Source organism: Nesoenas mayeri (genome assembly GCF_963082525.1).
Source record: "Nesoenas mayeri genome assembly, chromosome: 1".
Classification (NCBI taxonomy): domain Eukaryota; kingdom Metazoa; phylum Chordata; class Aves; order Columbiformes; family Columbidae; genus Nesoenas; species Nesoenas mayeri.
The window spans coordinates 107,683,328-107,702,174 of NC_137541.1; the positions used below are offsets into that span (position 1 = coordinate 107,683,328).

At 35.0% G+C, this 18,847-nt stretch overlaps 1 protein-coding gene across 4 annotated transcripts in view; it reads right to left on the minus strand.

The window, feature by feature from the left end:
- The window catches only part of RPS6KA3 (ribosomal protein S6 kinase A3), a 76,919-nt gene that overhangs the window by 31,973 nt on the left and 26,099 nt on the right, over positions 1 to 18,847 (minus strand). For all 4 annotated transcript variants that reach the window (XR_013921911.1, XR_013921912.1, XM_080340717.1 and 1 more), the window contains exons 3-7: positions 11,152 to 11,268; positions 8,756 to 8,837; positions 4,859 to 4,939; positions 3,767 to 3,846; positions 1,325 to 1,431 (exon numbers count right to left, since the gene is read on the minus strand). Coding sequence is in view for 2 of the 4 variants with exons in the window: in XM_080340717.1 (XP_080196843.1) it covers positions 1,325 to 1,431; positions 3,767 to 3,846; positions 4,859 to 4,939; positions 8,756 to 8,837; positions 11,152 to 11,268 (467 nt within the window). In the remaining 2 variants the exon portion in view is untranslated. The remainder of the gene's footprint in view (positions 1 to 1,324; positions 1,432 to 3,766; positions 3,847 to 4,858; positions 4,940 to 8,755; positions 8,838 to 11,151; positions 11,269 to 18,847) is intronic.

The window sequence follows — 18,847 nt, forward strand, 5'->3', positions numbered from 1 at the left end:
TCCTCTTGGAAGTAAGCATCAGCAAAATAAATAAAGTTCTCTCACTTTGCTTTTTAAATATCTTTTTCTACTTAGTAAGCCTATTTTTCCTCACTTCAGAATTACTTAAACAGAACACTCTCAAAGTTTAAACATAATTAATTCCCCGTTCATTTGTAAGTGCAACTCCATGCCAAAAGTCTCCAAATTTCTGATTTGAGTGCGAATCATTCTCCTCTTGTCAGTCAGGGCTAAGCATTTTTAAATTTGTATCTTTTTTCTAGGAGATGCACAAAAGACATGCTCTCTTAATGGAACTTTCATGTAATGGCCGGATTCTGTAATACCTGTACTAATTTTTGCTCTTTTTCACTAATACTTTACATGAGACAATTATCTCATACAGAATTTTCAGGTTCCCCATATAGCTGTAAGAGAGAAGTGAGATCATCGAGGACATCAGGACTTAAGAACTATTACAGGTTTCCTTGTAATGAGGCAGAGTATGTTCACTATCTGATTAAGCACAACAGAAGATGCATGCATTATATTGTCACTTAGATTCCTCTCCAGGTAGAGGAATAACACTACAGTATGCATTTATATCTGAAATATTCAAATGTTCCAGATGATAGCACTGACATTTTCTTCTTTACATCGTCTAAAACTAAAAAAAATACTGGAGCAAAGACATAAACAGGAGACAGAATTCAGTCATTTGAATGAAGCACAGATGACTAACACTGAGACAACACCATACCAGAATTGTAACTTCAAGCTTATTTTAAGTTTTCAGTGTAATTATGTGATCACCAATATGTTAAATAAAGCCTCCTATTTTACTTTAAAATTAAAACTGCATTCTGCTCTTACTGCAGTGGATTTTAAAAATCAGCATTGCAAAAGATGTTTGCTGTTAGGTTTTCAAATCCAAAGATACAACGTTCCACTGCAACTTTGTATAATCCATTTGTTCTATGTTCATTGCTAGTCTGGAAATTCTATAATAATGACAAAAACAAAAGGCCAAGAAGACCTCTTCTCCATTGCACACCTTAAACCATCTGGAAAGTGAAAGGCAACAATATTTCAGTGTTGCCTTTACTTAAAATAACATGGATTATAGTACTTGCCATATCACTCTGCAACTAGATGTTCATGTTATAATGGAAATAAAATCCAACCTTTTTAATTAAAAAAACCCGCAAAAAGCTTCCCCTACCTCCCTCCTTGCTCAGTTTATATAGCAAATTACTGAGCTTTAACAGCTGGAAAGATAAGTGCATAGGTAGAAGTGCTATACAAATCAAATTAATACACTGCATTCGCTGCAGAGGAGTCTTACTTTTCTGGTTTTAGGTCCCGGTATATTATTCCAAGACTATGTAGATGGTCTAAAGCAAGTGCTAATTCTGCAAGGTAAAATTTAACATCATCTTCTGTGAACATCACCTGAAAAAGCAAAACAATGTATTTTACATGTAAAATCTGTAATGCTTACACCAGCACCAACTAAACAACTGTAACACTGGTTTTGAAGAACAGTTCTTCATAATGCTTGAATTCATTTCTTTAAAAAACCCTAGAATTTCAAATTTCTTGGTTAGACAAAAACTAGGATTTTATAATCAATACTATTTCATGCTACATACTAGAAAAAGAACTTCTGAAGCCAATATCTTCTTATTCTTTCTGAGGTTATTTGCTTCTGATTGTTCAAGAGAACAGATAGACACATTGTAGTGCGACCAAAATTTTTGGGAAGTATTTAAAGAATGTGACTACCTCTTTACTGAATGTGATCATTTCATTCCAGAAAACAAATTTGGACTGAAGAGGTCCAAATGCCTGAATGTTGTCTACAAAGTCAGAGAGATGAGAAAAGCTTAAGCATCTTGTTTTTGAGGAGACTGCCTATAAGTACCATAAGAAATAATTTTCAGTGATGGTAAAACCCCCGAGATGCAGCCTGAGATGTGACTGCTGAAAAGGTAGATCAAAGAGTAAACTAAGGAAATAGCCTATGTAAGAGCACAGGTAAGACGTCAGATAGCAATTTCATATTTTCTGTTAGGAAGAGAAACTAATCCTGTTTACTGAGAATTGAGAAAAAGATGAAAATAAAATTTAAAAAATCCTCCATAATTTGATTCTACCTCACTTACTAGTCTGTATTTAAAACTAACATCTTTAGATACAGTATATAGACTTGGAAAAAATAATGGCAATGGAGAGCACAGATTAACACTGTTTTAAGCAAGTATCGAGAATGGAGAACACCACATACGTTCCTCTTAGTAGTTTAAAGGAAGAAAGTGATATCAAAGCTTGTTCAAAAAGTTGTTGCTGATGTCACTTTTTAAAAAGAGTCAACATTTAGTACAGGGACATTCAAGAAGGGAAGTTTCTATAAGAAACATTTAGAAGCTCAAATAGTGAACAATCCCAGGAAGATGATAATATACTCATACTATGTTCTTTAAAAACATTGCATGGAATTAATCTCTCCTAACCTTAAACATCTGCAGTATAGATGTCTAGCTCTGAATTAGTAACTTTTCCCTTTTTAGTCAATAGGGAAAAAGCAGGAACTTTTAGGCTGCAGTTCATCTGATCTATTTATAAATCACATGAATTGATATAAGGATGACATTGATTGCATCCAGCATGCCCATTTCACTCCATCAGTTATGAACAACTAGCTTAGATTCAGGTACCTGTAATGAATATTTCTTATCTAACCATATTACATCTTTTAAAATTTGAGTGGCTCAAGATGAAAATATTATCATCAGGAAAGCAATATACATTCATTCTTTCTTGGGAACCAAGAAGCAGCTATGGATTTTAAGAAAAAAGTATCTCAATTTTAGAGTACTAATAACTTTCTAATTATCTGTGGCAAAACAAACTAAAAGAAGCAACTTGAAACAGATGGCTTTCCTGAATTAAATGTCATCATTCATATCATCAGCACAGATCTATACACAAAATGCATTGCATTTTACTCTCTTCTTAATAACTGTAGAGCTTTGTAGTGGTGACCCAACTGTACCAGATACTCTGTAGCAAGGGAAATGCAAAACAGCTACAATTACAAGTTCTGGCTACTAGATATACATTGGATATATTTATATCTCTATCCTACTATGTATTTGCTGGAAGTTTTTGCATGAGTGCTAAAAAAAAAAATAAAAATCTGATATATGAAATGTCAGCACTTATTTTGGGAGTTAAATTAATTTGAGGTAATTAAACTTTCCAAAACCATTATTTCACACATCTACCCAGAGATATCATCAGCATGACAAAGGCAAAGTCTACTTGTTTGGAAAATTACCAATACAGGTAGAATATAATTCTTGCTTTTAAAATATTTATAAAGAATGCAATTTTGTGTTCATATGTAAATCATTAAAAAGTCACTAAATTTTGATAATAAAACCAGAAATAAATCAGTTAATTTGAATACAACTACTTTATATTAATCCATGCTCTGAGACTCAAAAATGGCAGCAATAGAAGAAAATTTTGCAAGGTGTAAAAAGCAGCAGAGTGAGACTGTCTAAGTCTTTTTTCAGAAACAATGTAGATTACCAACAGCATTTTCATGAAGTGACTACTTCATGCTAAAAACCTCAAGCAAATTAAAAAAAACCAACTATCTGATTAAAAAAAATATATTCAAAATTTTATTCAATGAAAACAGAAGATAAAAAGTAAACTCTCCTAATATAGGCAATTTATAGTCAAATGTTATCACAAATTTCAAGTTAAAAAAGTTTACCTCTTTGGATAAACGTGTAAACAAGTCTCCTCCCCTGAGAAAATCCAAAATAAGATATAGCTTCCCTTCTGTTTGAAAAGCTGGAAAGATCAATTAAAAAAATTAAACATTGTCTACTCTTACTCTTGATCAGAAGAATAACATACACAATAATTCACCTGTATTTTCATTATCAAATGAATTATTCTTCTTTCTCCTTTGCAGAAAAAAAAATATTTAAATGAATGAAGTAACTGTTCCTCTATCATAGACCAAGTAACTCTCATGCCATATGAAAACAAAGCAAATCACCAATGGAACTCCTAAGAAAATAAACTGTACTTAGGTTAGTCTGCATTTCATTCCAGATTTTAGGAAGTAAAAAGCCTAGATTTAAAAGGGTAAATTAGCAACTAATGCATATATTCTAAAACCTCTGGGAACTCATTTTAACAGGGAGATCTTGTCTACTTTGCAAAAGAGTGACAAGTAATACAGTGAAAGCTGTATATAATCCACTTCAGAGAATGAGGTTTGAACTATTGGAAAAACTGGATCCTAAAAGAAAATTCAACTGCAAAAATTAAAACCAGAAACTATTATCTATCTTTTCTCAGTTTAGTTTCTGCATGACATGTTAAGAGTACTGATTTCCTCCCCTCCTCCCCCCTAATAATTTTTTAGGACTGCCCATACTACTAAAATTAGAAGGCATATTTCCACCAATTTTGATGCAACTTGAAGTAATGTCATTGCATATGCTTTCTATAGATTAACTAAAGTAAGGATAAGAAATAATTAGAAAAAAATAAGTGAATGACATATACAAAAGAGAAGAGGTTCTGGAAAAGAAGGGCTAGATCTAAGTAGGTAACTGCTTTCTAGTAAAGCAAAGGGCTACAAGACCCAGTCCTAGAAAGACATAACACTGTGCATCAAGTTAGAAGTGTGCTTACTTTGCATGAGAATTACTACACGGGAAGTCTTTGTGGAATCAGGATTTAGATAGCACACTAATTTTGTATGATTCTCTGAACTACAAAGCAAATACTAGGTACTATATTGACAAGCACCCTTTCTTACAATATAAAACTGAATTTTTCTGCAACTCACCATAATGTAACTTGACAATGAAAGGATGGTTAACTTCTACTAGGATATCACGTTCCATTTTTGTTCGAACTCGATCTCGAACTACAACAGAACATAAGCAAGATAAAAAAATAAAATAATATCCATTGCAAATCAGTATTTTTCCTATGTTTCCTGACGTACTTCACATCGTATCCCATAATATTACAATTGCCTACAGGTCACTATACACAGAATAGACTTCAGAGAGATTTATGTCACAGTGCAGTTTTCTGATAGATCCCTTCATGCATTTCAATTTGCTTCAGTTTCTGCTATCGGCAAAAATCTGACACTGGGTAAACAAATTTAACAAAAGCACAAGAAAAAAATGTAAGTGCCCTTCAGTCAGCCCTATACTTAGTTAACCTTTTAAACAGTAGAGCAAAACTGCCACAGCTATGTATAGTAAACATAGCCATTTTCTCTACTGTTGAAAAGTAGGGAGAATTAAAGTTATAGCAAAGCAAACTTATAAGTAAAATTATACTATCATAAAGATGCTTACACTGGTTTAACTCATTCAAATAACTTGCACTATTAAGTACCTTCACAACCTGCCTGGACACCTTCCTGTGTAACCTCATCTAGATGTTCCTGCTCTGGTAGGGGGATTGGACTAGATGATCTTTTGAGGTCCCTTCCAATCCCTAACATTCTGTGATTCACAATTTGTAAGGGATTTTTTAAAAAACTTCCTTTTTTATTGTGAACTTAAAATAAAAATAATATCCATTCAATGTAGTGTGTATTTTTAAAAAGACTTACTGAAAATAAATATGTGCATGAAGGGCTATATCAGATGTCAGAAGCAGTTACTGCTCAAGCTGCCTATGCTGTCCCACCACAGCTCAGAATGGGACACATACCTGCTCCTGTGCCACTATGGACTGCACTGAGGACCCCAGGCAGATGCCCCCCATATGGGGCTGGCAATCCTTGAGCCAGGCAGGACCCACTTCAGGCACCCCAGGCAGCTCCCCCGCCTTTCCAGGCAGCGCCTGGTTCCCACTCAAAGCTCTAAATCCACCAGGACACAGTCAAAATTCAGAACTCTCACAGATGAGAGCTAACGAAGTTTGCTACAGTGGTTTAAGATGTTGCATTTCTCTTTCCCTTATTCTATGTTTTGTTACTGACCCTTTTCAGAATGTTACGAATTCTTGAAAGAAGCACCCCAGTCCAAAGTTTAAGTCACCGGCATCTCTGGTACAGTTAACAAGCCAGAGTTCTCAGATATTAAAACATAACATGACAAGAAAAAAAGTCAAGAAGGAAAAAGGTCTTTCAGAAGTTTAGCTATCTTTTCCCAGAAACTTGCACTTACAATAATACAGGCACTTGTGAAATTTAGTTATATAGATACATTTTTATGAATAAAGCTATCAAGTTTCCATCTCCCTGCAGAACAGATTCCTAAAAATGGAAGCAATTGAAATAAGTGCTCTCCAAACACAGAGCAAGCATCACATTTGAATTGTGACCTTTACATCTGAAGTCATGAAAATTTCATAGGACAGCTATGCAGTTTTGCTGTTCCAAGGGTTCATATGAATTATAAAACTGAAATTCAGAATATTTTTTTTTTTAAGCAGATTCAGTTGAGAAAATATTCAAGACTTAAGTGCCTATAGATATGCAACAGTTGCATGGATAACAAGCCTATTTCTGAAAAGCCAGAGAAAGCCCAGATTTACAAAATCTCAACCAAAAAGAACCACAAGGAACTGAGGTAATTTCAGATCTCAGTATTAGCCATTAAAAAATCTGACTTTCGTTGACTGTACTTGCCACACATGTACTGCTAAAATATCGATGCCAGATTCTCTAGCAATGATTTGGCCCCATTTCTCTCTCTCCCCATCATAAAGGGGCATTGAAAGACGATACCTTCTATCTGAGTGTATTAATAAACTAGTCTCTGCACTAAAGAAAGTTGTACGTGTATATTCTTGGATTTGTTCTAAACATTAAAAGGTTGGACCATGCAGTTACATCAACATGTTCTGGCTAATATAGTTGCATTCCTATGAAAACATTCTTTCTAAATTTGATTTGTGAATCATGCACACTGCTTTTGATAAAGAAGTAGTCTTAAAGGGCACTTTTATCTGTAATTTTAGAACACAAAAATAACTCTATGAAATAAATTTGAAAGAGCCAAGACAAGACCTTAGACAAATCGAGTAACACAGTATTTAAAATTACAACATTAAATCTCTAAAAATGTTGCAATTATGGAAAAAATAATTAATTTCAGTTAATTTCATATTACGACTTCAACAGTAACCTACATTTGCTTGCAGCTCCACTCTTTTTAAAACTTAAATCACAAACAGAAAACACTCAAAAGCATCTGAAACTTCAGAGACAAGGTGTGGAAAAATGTGGCATCTTCCTGCTACTCTCACCAAAAGGCTCAAGCCTTTTGCATCCTTGAATTCTCAGTGCCCACGAGTCTCGCTTCTCCAGCCAGAAGCCAAGCTTCAGTACTTATCAGTCTCTGCCATCTGTAGGCAAAACTAGATCCACAGCTTGGACTGGAATTTTTACATGTAAGGTTAAAACACAATCAAAAGGTGATGGAGAGAGGCCCTCAAGCATTTTAAAAAAGCAGCTGCTGAATGACCTCTGACTCCAGTTCTGAGCCATTAACAGGCTGGAGAATGAAAGGCTGTTGAGGATATCAAAGTACATTAAATGAGTGGAAATCGATTTCAGAAAAATAGGAAGTAAATAATGAGAATAACACGTGCCACAAAACACAGAGGAATCAAAATATAGGAAACTGTTCAAAAGCACTCAAACCCTCTGTAATAGTTTTAAGGGAAAGCGATATTTAATGAGATTTGTGAGACAGATGTTCAGCACTAGATCTTAAGCAGAAAAATTTCATTCAACATTTTAGCAGAAGCTCACAATCAATGCAAGGTTTTGTCCCATCTATCATTCTACGAATATTTTAAGATGAAACAAAGTTAAAACTGCAAATCAATACAATAATCAATAATAAAGTACTAGAGATTGTTGGAAATACCCCAAAACTATCACAACAATTTCAATGCAGTCATGAGTCAGAAGAACTACAAATAGAAGTCTTAAACAATGGCATTAAGCAACAAATACACATTCTGGTCAAGGGACTGATGTGAAAGATTGCCTTCATTTTGATCTACAGTAAAATATACATTTATCTTTTCTTATGGAGTTGCCCAGGACAGAACCGAGATTGTTCAGATTTGAAATTATTTTGTTCCTGATACCATTCAAGACCAAAACCACCCAAGAAATAAAACAATTTACACCTGTTTGTTTTTTTTTTTTTTTCTCATATAATTTAAGATGATTAAGATTCATCAAATATATCCTACATCCAGAACAAGTGCCAAAAGTTTGACGAAAATGTATGGTATACTTCTGTTTTAAAGACAGACAAACTCCTTTGCTTAGAACTTTTAGAATAAACCAGCTGATATAATGCACTTCTAAATATCATGATCTAAATATAAACTGAGTAAAAGGTATTAACTGTATCCTTGGTGATACACAGCAAACGAAAAATAAATGATATTAAGTTTCAAATAACAGCTCAGGAGCAAGTTGGGTGGCAGATATAACAACTACTCTATTAAACCACCATCACCTAACACACTCGGCATGGAAGGAACCTACTTTCCCCTATAACTACCAATATAGTCCTGCTGTTTACTTAATCCTTCTGGGTTTACAATATAAGGAAGCATATTTTGCTATTTGCTGTTTGATAGAAGAAAGTTCTAAGATACAATTTGTAGAACAACATGTGTGTAAAGATTAAGTTTTGGTTTTATGTCCCTGATTTCTCTCTCTTTTTTCCTCCGCTCTCTAAACAGTGCTTACCTTTCAAGGTGGCCTTTTTCAATACCTTCATTGCATAAAGCTGTCTAGCATCTGATCCTGAGATTTTTTTGACAAGAAAGACCTGCATTGAAAATTAAAAAGAATTCTTAAAAGAAAATTAAAGGCCAGTCATCAGTATACTTTGCTATAAAATTCAAATACTCAGTATTATTTAAAGTGAAAGTTGACCTTATTATTCCTTCCAATGCTATTATTTTCTGAATAGTTTTAAATTCCGCAAAGTCAAACAAAATTCCCTTGCATTTTTTCCTACTATTCCTTCATTTCATAATCTAAAAGGTTCATTTAAGGCAAACAGTCTGCCAAATTAATTTTGATTTAACTTAATTTATTCCACTGTGGAAAAAAAAAGGATGAATTTTGATTCTTTCAGAAGTCGAGACAAACTTGAAATACAAAATCCAGCTTTTTGGTTTTACTCTCTAAATAGTTTTATCTTATTAAAATTGAGAAGATGGCATAGCAAAAGTGCTAATAATTTTCAGATACGAAAATAAATGTGTAGAAAAATTGATCCAGAAAACTATATAAACCAATGCATAACAAAATAATTTTTTTTTAAGTAACCTATAAAATTATAAGAACCAACCTCTTGTGTCACAAAACCTAATGTTTTTTATGGTATGCTTTGGTTGAGTTTTGCACATATCAATAAAGTACAACCAGTCTCCATTAAAGTCTGTTTCGTCTCCTTCTCAGTGTAACGGGATTTCTTGAGTATGATTGTTTTTAATATCCTTAACATGAAATTGATTCCAGTAGAGCCAAATTTTAGATTTAGAAATGAAGAAGAAAAAAAAAAAATAATAATAATAAAAAAATATAAATATACCTGCCACAGGTTTTCTGGTTATTTATGAAAAAGTGTCAAAGAAATGTTATGGTATATGAGAATGTTAAACATGCTATATGAAGTTAGTTTTATGTTTGGTTTTGTGTCCCATTCCCACTTACATTAACATTCCTTTGCACTATCCACAGATTATCAGAATATCATCAAGAGACCTTGAAAAGCATGCAAATTAGTCTTTTAAAACTGAATGGGCAGTAGTGACATCTTCCCAAATGATAAGAAAAAAAGGGATTACAGGTTTTGCAATATTATTCCTTTTTGCATAAAGCCTAGAACAATTGCATCTATAAAAGACTTTGAGTCAGCTAGGCAGTTAAATATTTTTGCTTTTTCAAAACTTGCACCCTCCCTCAAAGTTATAGCAATGAATTAAATAATATCAATAAAATAAAAGGGACTGAGAAAATTATAATTTATCTTACTTTTTCTTGCCCTTGAATGTTTTACTTCTCCTGATTTGAAGATTTACAAATAAAAAGTTTGTTATGATTCCAGATGAAATCAAACAACATAAGAAACCACATTTAGAATTCCATTTCTCTGAATTCGTCCTAGTTTGACTACAAAATTTTATAGTTTCTAAACATCTAGATTTCCAAGGTTAACTGGACTGCTACTCCAATAATGTATCTAACAGCAACTTCCTACCACCACGAGAGAATTGGACTGATTATTTTCATTTCCCCACCATATCCAAGATGGATTTGGCATTATATATATATTAACATCACATTCAGAATTGCAATTAAGGCTGAAAACAGATGTAGAGGCTCTGTTGTCTTACATGGCATATGCCATTTTGTTTCAATTATGTGTCTTGACACATGAAGTTAATGCCTTCCTTCCAAGTTAGATTTGGACAACTGAAAGTATGAATCATGTACACCTCAGTGAGGTCCCAATGTGGGTAGTACTCATGACATGCCAAAAATGGATCTTCAGATAAACATCAAGGTACGTTGTGCCTTAACCAAATTATGACAGATAATGCCTAGCATGAACACAACTACAGTACATCATGTTTATTTCAGCAGCCATTATTGCCTAAAATTTGTTCTTTACAATTACAATCTGCTACAAAAATAAATTCTGACTATAACTTCTGTACTGGTGATAACCTAGCAATAGCAAGTTAGCAACTAGGAATACTTATTAAAAAAAAAAAACACAAAAAAAAACCCCAAACAAACAAACAAAAAACCTTCAACCCTTGCCCTCTCAAATATAGAAGAACCGTTATAGAAAAATGACATTCCATTTTAACAGTGAATACTCAATTACTTCATATCAAGCCAATTTTTCTATGGACCTTGGAGATCTACATATCATACAAACTAGAAGATGACTCAGTGCTTCAAAAAGATCTGCCACAATCACAGTGGCTAGTTAACACTAATTTAGAAAGTAGTTTTCACTTGCAACACTGCTTTAATGCAAGACGGTGGCTGTTCTAAATGTTTCACTCAAACTGTTATTCAGTGCTACATTTCCAAATAACCGGCTCAAGAGTTCATTTACTAACCTTCCCAAAGGATCCTTGTCCTAGTACTTTCAGAAGTTCAAACTGTGAAGGGTCTGCTTTCTCATGTCCTTCCTTTACGTGGTGAGTTATTGCAATTTCTTTGATATTTCCTTCTTCCTGACAGGAGAAGAGGGGAATAATTTTCTGTTAGTGGTGCATCTTCTGAAAATGTTTATAAATTCACAATATGTTGAAGAATACCAGTGCCACTGAATCCTACCAACGACACACTCCCAAATATAGATAAAAATCACTGAGCAACACTGTTTGCATAATTAAAACAGGAAAAAAAAATGTTACAGGAGGCAGTATTAGTTCAGTAACTTTATGGCTTAAACTTTCAGGGATGCATCAGAATCCACACAATAACAGAGCTGACAGTAACATGACAGCAATTCTCAAGCTTTCGTGCTTAGGCCCATATTGTTTGGTTCATAATCTCCATTCCCAATTCACAACTCATTAATGGAAACCAATCTTCTTAAGAATTTAGTCCTCTTAAAGCATACCTACAGTGCATCAAACAGATCAGATCTCTGAGGAAAGCTCTCCATTTTAACACTTGAATGAGGACCACTATGCTGCAGTGATGCTAATGTTCACCTTTATGAGACAGTGTAAGACTCGAGACATTTGCCCACAAAGCAGCACACCCTCCACCTGATTCTGGTGAGGAAAGGAATCTCATTGCCTCTCTTATCAAGGATAGTCTGTTCTATAAAACTGGCCAGTCTTCAACATTCCCCCTTCTGTCAGAAACTGAAGTCACCAGAAAGCTCTAAAGGGCAGCAGATCCAGTCTTTTTGTGCTCTGCACTTAATTCAGTATTTTCTGCCCAGAATTTAAAAATCTCCTGAAAAGCAACACTCTTTGCCACACAAGGAAAGAATTTAAAAACTTATCAGCAGCTGTTCAAGAGCAAGTAAAAAACTGCATTCTTATCAATGTCATCTGAAGAACCATCTAGGCATTACATGTAATCCAACCAAAACAGCACTGACTATAAGCTAACTTACATAAACCTACTAACTACAATTTCAACATCTTGTGCATTCTCTTCCTATTCTTTCTATGTGCTATACTGAATTAAATAAATCTGATAATTCTCCTCCTCTATTTAATGAGGAGGTCTCAGATTTGTTTCACAGAATCACAGACTGGTTGACCTCTAGAGATCATCTGGTCCAACCCCCTGCTCAGGCAGGGTCACCTACATCCATGACCATGTGCAGGCAGCTTTTGACTTTCTCCAAGGATGGAGACTCCACAGCCTCCCTGGGCAACCTGTGCCAGGGCTTGGTCACCCTCACAGTGAAAAGGTGTTTTCTGATGTTCAGAGGGCACCTCCCGTGTTTCAGTTTGTATCCATTGCCTCTGGTCCTGTCATTGGGCATTGCTGAAAAATGCCTGGCTCCACATTCTATGCATCCTCTCTTAGGTGGGTCAAATTTGACTTTACTGTTGTAAATTCAGGCTGACTAATCTCAACAATTTTTTTGTCCTTTTTGTACATGGAAATGGCTTACAGGATTACTTGGTTCCATGACCTTTCCAGGGATGGTGTAACTGACCACCCTGTGGTTCCCCGGGTCCTCCTTCTTGACCTTTTTGAAGAAAATAGTGACATTTGCTTTCCTTCAGTCCTCAGGCGCCTCTCTCCCAGTCACCATGATCATCAGAAGATAATAAAGAGTGGCCTCACAGTGACATCTGCCAGATCTCTCAGCACTTGTGTGTGTATTCTATCAGGACCCGTGGACTTATGTACATGCAGTTTTCTTAAGTATTCTCTAACATGACCCTTTTCCACAAAAGGTATGTCTTCCTTGCTCCAGACTTTCTCTTTATTTATATACACCAACAGGCGCAGAAGTTAGCTATAGTGATGGGAAAGTAGAGACAGCATTCTGAAGCTGTGCTTCTGAAGCACCAATTCATGCATTTTTCAAGTATCAAGCAATATTTGTGTGCATGAATTATTGCTGAAAATATCCTTTTGTATTTGGTCATTTCAGTATCGTGTATAAGTGCACAGAAACTCTCCATACACATCAGCATGCTCAAACACATGCTTCTCCTAGATCAGCATTTCTCCTTCAGAAGATTCCAACCAAAGTTGGAAACAAACTGCACATAACAAATCCTGAGCACCTATGTGTGAGTGTGTACATATACATACATAAAAATAATCCAGTGTACACCTTGAAATAATGCACAGCACATTCTGCCAACTTTCAAAATCAGAAAGTGAAAAAGGATATTTTAATGTAAGGGACTTGGATTTGTCTTGGGTGTTCTAAAACTAAGATGACCGATAAGGTTAGGTGGCAGTTTCCAATGTAGGACAGTGAAAATTTTGCGTGCATGTATGCATGCTGTGTACTACTCCTAATAAACCTAAACTCCTTTTTTCATTGAGGAGAAAACGCTACCATCATTTACTCAAGGCTGAATCTTTATAGAGTTTCAAAGAAATATTGATTCCTTCCACTTGTCAAGGGAATTATTTGCTGGTGGACATCTGTATTTTCATCTTTTAAATTAGTACGTGAACAGTTGGACTACATACTACTTAAACCACCCACTGCAATCTTAGAGAATCGTGGGGTGGAATAGAACAGTAGAACAGATTGCCAAGTACACATTACTTCAGATACTTTGAATCATTTCTGTTTAACTGTTTTTATCTATTAGCTCCCTGGCAATCTTGGGAAAGTAAAAAATGTGTGCAAGAACTTCCCCGAATCTCTCCGTTATCTACTCAGATTCAGGGACACAAAGCAATGAGGTGGACACATTGCTTTAAAAGCATTACAAAATGTAACAAAAACAAGAAATGAATAAGAAAAGACATTAAGTTGTTCTCCATACACAAACAAAAAATGGAATGCAATTATTATGCAACCAACTTTCTGGTGGTTATTTTGGGCACCCTCTGGAAAAACAAAAACAAAAAACAAACCCCAAACCACTACTTCACATTCCCGATACTAAGAGAATGTTCCCAGCCTTCACACTTTCTCAGGGTTCCAACGCTCTCCAGTTCTTATAAGGCAGACCCAATACACCTCTATTTTAAACAAAATGAAACTCTGATCATATACTAATTTAGTAGCTTTTTCCAGAACACAGGCTTGGGAGCAACATTTATGATGAATAGGTACCCACAAATTTGCAGTTTCCTTTTTTGACATAATTGCGAAACGTTCGTTATTTTTACCTAAACAGCATTTTGCAAATGCAGTTAAAAATGTAAAAGAGAGGATATTCAACTTACATGCAGAAGTAATCAATCCTCACTTTACCCACTATCTAGCTGAATCAAAATACAAGCCTTTCACACTGTAAGAAGAGAGATCTCTTTCTGAGCTAATTGCACTAATCACATCAGTCAATAGATGCTGTCTTACAGGAAACTGGAAGAGAAACCAGCCATCCGGTGTGGTACAGAATTTGTCTTAAGCTCTGCCCCTGATCATTCCCTGATATTCAGAGAAAACATGCTGCAATGGTGAGATCTTCTTTCCAGTCATAACTACACCCTGCTGCCTGTATTTTATTTCTGTCATTTATAGCCTTGGAAAGCTCTCTTTTCTCAAGCCTTATACTGTGGCAACGTCTAAACAGAAGTCCCAAGACATAAATTTCTTTTTCTAGTTATGCAGCTCTCACTTAAGGCCATCACATTAGAAAGTAAAACTCTCGCAGGAAGTCACATTAAACAACAAAAATCCAAAAACAAACCTCAAAAAACTGTGTTAGTCAACTTAAAGTGGTTGCTACTGGTTTCCTTTTTCACAAAACTAAATATAGAACACAAGGAAATAAACAGAAGGTAATACTACTCTGAGTTTCCTTAACATTTCCTTAACAGTATAATAGCATTAAGTCAACACTGGCCTGGAAGGCAAGTGACAAGCTTTAGTATGAATTTAAAACACCACTATTTCAGAATAACTTCCTGTACTGATATAGTTCACAAGTCCAAACTATTCTAGTCAGTAAGTATCTCAACAAAAGTAAGCTCTTAGTAATGTACCTCACAATATATGTCTATGCACAGGAATGCATACTCACTTAGGAAAGAACAGTGGATGGACTATATTCCACGGACAAATCAAATCTAAAAGAGAAGAGCTACCAAAAAAAAGGGAATTTATGCTAATTTATTTTATGTTCACTTTCAGAGACTAAATTAATTTTGTTGTAAAATCAAATATTTGTACTTATTTCTGAGATCTTATTACAGGAACACCTGCTAGATAATGTACTAAACGCAAGCAGGACTCCAGGCCCTAAAGGAAGTAGAAGCAGAAGATCCTTACTAGTAATTCTTTCTCAGTAGTAATGAAAGAGCTAAAAAAAGCAAGAGAAAAAAGTGCATTTATTTATACATATCTGCAATTTATCCTTTGGATCTCTGAATTTTCACCAGGAGATCTGAAAACAGTTTTGTGTGTAAAGAAATGGCCCATGCAGATCTGTATGGCAAAACACACTGCTTGCTTTATATAGTTTATATAGTTTATCTGCAGACCTTATTCTGAGGTTTATGTTCCAGGGACAACTGAAAAGCTGGTCTAGGACTAGTAAACTGGGCTCCGAACTGCTAGGAGGGCTGCTGGTATCATCCTCATTATCGTTCCTGTTACCATTACCATTCCTCACAGGCTTGTAATTTCCACTTCTCTTATTACTCCTAGTAATTCCAATCTTTTTACAGATCAATTTTCTGAAAATAATGTGACAGTGGTATGAAAGGAAAAACAAGTAAAAGGGATCTGTGAGAGAATTCTGGAGTCTGAGCTTAAACTGTCTGCAGACACCTTACAAGGGGGCTGCCAGACATGCACTTACAATAAGTACTACGAGTGCCATATGAGAGATATTCTTATGACACAACCTAAATCTGATAAACTTAGAAAATGCAACAAACACTCATTAGAATTTAAATATTATAGCACCTCAAAAAATATAAGTATTCTTAGTCCACAAATTTTATATGAAAAGGACACAGAAACCACCAACTAAAGATAAAAATAATTAAAAACACATTTAAACGTATGCTGTGACACTGACAAAATAATCCACAAGGAAAAAGCTCTGAATTATCTATGTATAGTTACAGACTTAGTTATGACTTAATTTGCCCCTTAAGCTAAGTGAGAGGTTTGGTTGGTTGGTTGGTTTTGTTTGTTTGTTTTTCTGTAAAGAGACCTTCCAGCTACTTGTCTTCTAAGGTCTTCTCTGAATAGTTTTTTTTATTTTTAATACTTGATTTTTCTTTGTGTGTGTGTTATTTTGGAAGTCCTTGCATCCCGGCTAGACGCAGTAACAAGGGACTGATTTTATGCCATGTATAGAGTAATGGCCCCTACTACTCTTGGCCACAATCTTCCTGCCTCGACCTGCAGAGACAGCCGCTGCCAAGGCACCAACCAGAAGGCTGCGTTCAGCTGGGTGTGCAGTGGTACTGGTAGTTCTTCTGGAGCCAGAAACCAGAATAGGAGGGGGAAAAAAAAAACCCACAAAACCAAAAAAGCAACAAAAACCCTAAAACAAACAAACCAAACGAACGTACAACTTTCTGCTGCTTTTAATCACAACAACTAAGTTGGATGTATATTGCCAGCACTGGTGAATAGCCTCCTCAAATATTACCCATCTTTCAAGATGACAGCCATAAAATAAATTTTAGAATTTAGTTTCTGAAATAAAGATATAAATATTTCAACAGTGTGGAAGTGCAATCCTCTTCTTTAAAGACAGGTCATAGTAATTTGTATCGGTGTAAAGGTCAGTTCACAGTGTACTTCCCTGTAATACTTTTCAACTGCAATTAATGAATTTTAAGTTATGTGACAAACACACAGCTATATCAGTTTATACTATTTTTGACTTGAAAGTAGAACAGCAATGAAAATACTGCTTTTTTTTCAGTTGTTTTTGTTAGTATTAGGTATGTGGCTACACTGATTTTTCCATTTCCATTATGGAAGCAGCAGCTTTGTTTTCACCCCTCTCAATCTCTTTTTTCAGGAATGTTTTGCTTCCTCTAGACAAATGCACATTCTTGAGGCACATGTACATTCAGTACAAGTGAAGATAAGGCTGAAAACAGAAAAATGGATTCCCCAGCAAGTTACTTAATGCTGTTCCAACCACAGTTGCAGGTTTCCTTTTACTACTTTGTCAGCCGTCATTGTACTTATCAGAGCTCAGTTAGACATTGCAGCATCTGGCAAAATATTTTTCTATCTGCCACAGGCAGAATAATGTCGATCCCTGTAATCAAATAGAAACCACTTCTGAAATATTGGCTATGGTGTTAAAGCTACATAAAGCAGTTATGTCCTGTAAGGACAGTAAGCTTATTGGATATCAAGTGATTTTAAAAGGATGAGTCAGTGTTGGCACAGTTCCCAGCTCATATACATAATTTCCTTTTCCTCCCCTCCCTTGAATCAGGAAGTCTCCTGATGCATTTTTACTTTCCCAACTTGTTATGAAAGCACGATGAATTTTCAGTATTACTTGAAGAAATAAAACCCAAACAAGCTATGTTTTTTGAAGTAAAATATAACCAACAAATATAACCAATCACTTTCACTTTTTGTATTAGGGCTTATAGAAATCCTTATTAAGTTAAAAACAGGAGTTCAAAGTGTGAGAATTGCACCACTCTAGGTATTTTTTAAAATCTCAAACACATTCTGTATGCATTCTATGCTCATTATGCTCCTAACTTTATATTCAAAATTGTCTTTGAAAAAAAGTAATTCAATGTCCAACAAGCATTTCACAATCTCCTGTTACTTCAGTAAGCAGTGTTAGCGACCTAAATCATGGAATAAAAACATTCCTTATATTTGTGACTAATATTAAATTTGAGTCACTTAACAGAACTAATGATTACTTAAATGCTTGTACACAAACAATTGTTCTAAAAAGCTGATTAAAAATTCTGCTTTTGAAGTAGTAATTATTCTAATACAACAAAAAGCAAAGCATTGCCATGCATAAAGTCAAGCTGACCTGAGGATATTCTGCGTATGTTGACTGTTTTACACTAATACCAAAGAAAAGTAGATGTTTAACTAACATGGACATTTAAATTCAGTAATACAGGTTTTCACAATTTATGTTTTTGCTTCTTTTTAAAAGATGGAAAAACATATTCAACTGACATCAAATTTCTTGTTGCAAATAGTATCTATTGTTATCTGTCAGAAAATAAGATTCCCTAAAAGCAAACTCTGCAAAGGTTTAGTTTTTGTTTTGTTTGTTTTTGTTTGGGTTTTTTATTTTGTTTGTTTGTTTAATTATTAAACTGTTAAGTGTCTAGGAGAAAAACAATGCATAGAGATAATAAAGAAAAATTGCTGTACTTATTCCTTACTCTCTATACCTTCTACTCTTTTCCATTCCTGGCTTTCTACTGCAACAAAGTTGAGATCTAGAAGGAGGTCTATTTCGGCATTTGTTCCAGGTGGCCATCTCACTCACATAATGATGACTGCAGACCTGGTTGCTGAGACTGAGCACCCCCCATTCTTTTGGTGTTACAGGTGAAGCAGATGGGAGTTTGAAGAGCAAGTCCTGTCCCAGAGCAACTATTAAAAGGATGAATGAGGCCCTCTGGATAAACATGACTGACCAGGCTAGGAGGGGAATTCTGAAGATGCTTTCCCTCCTC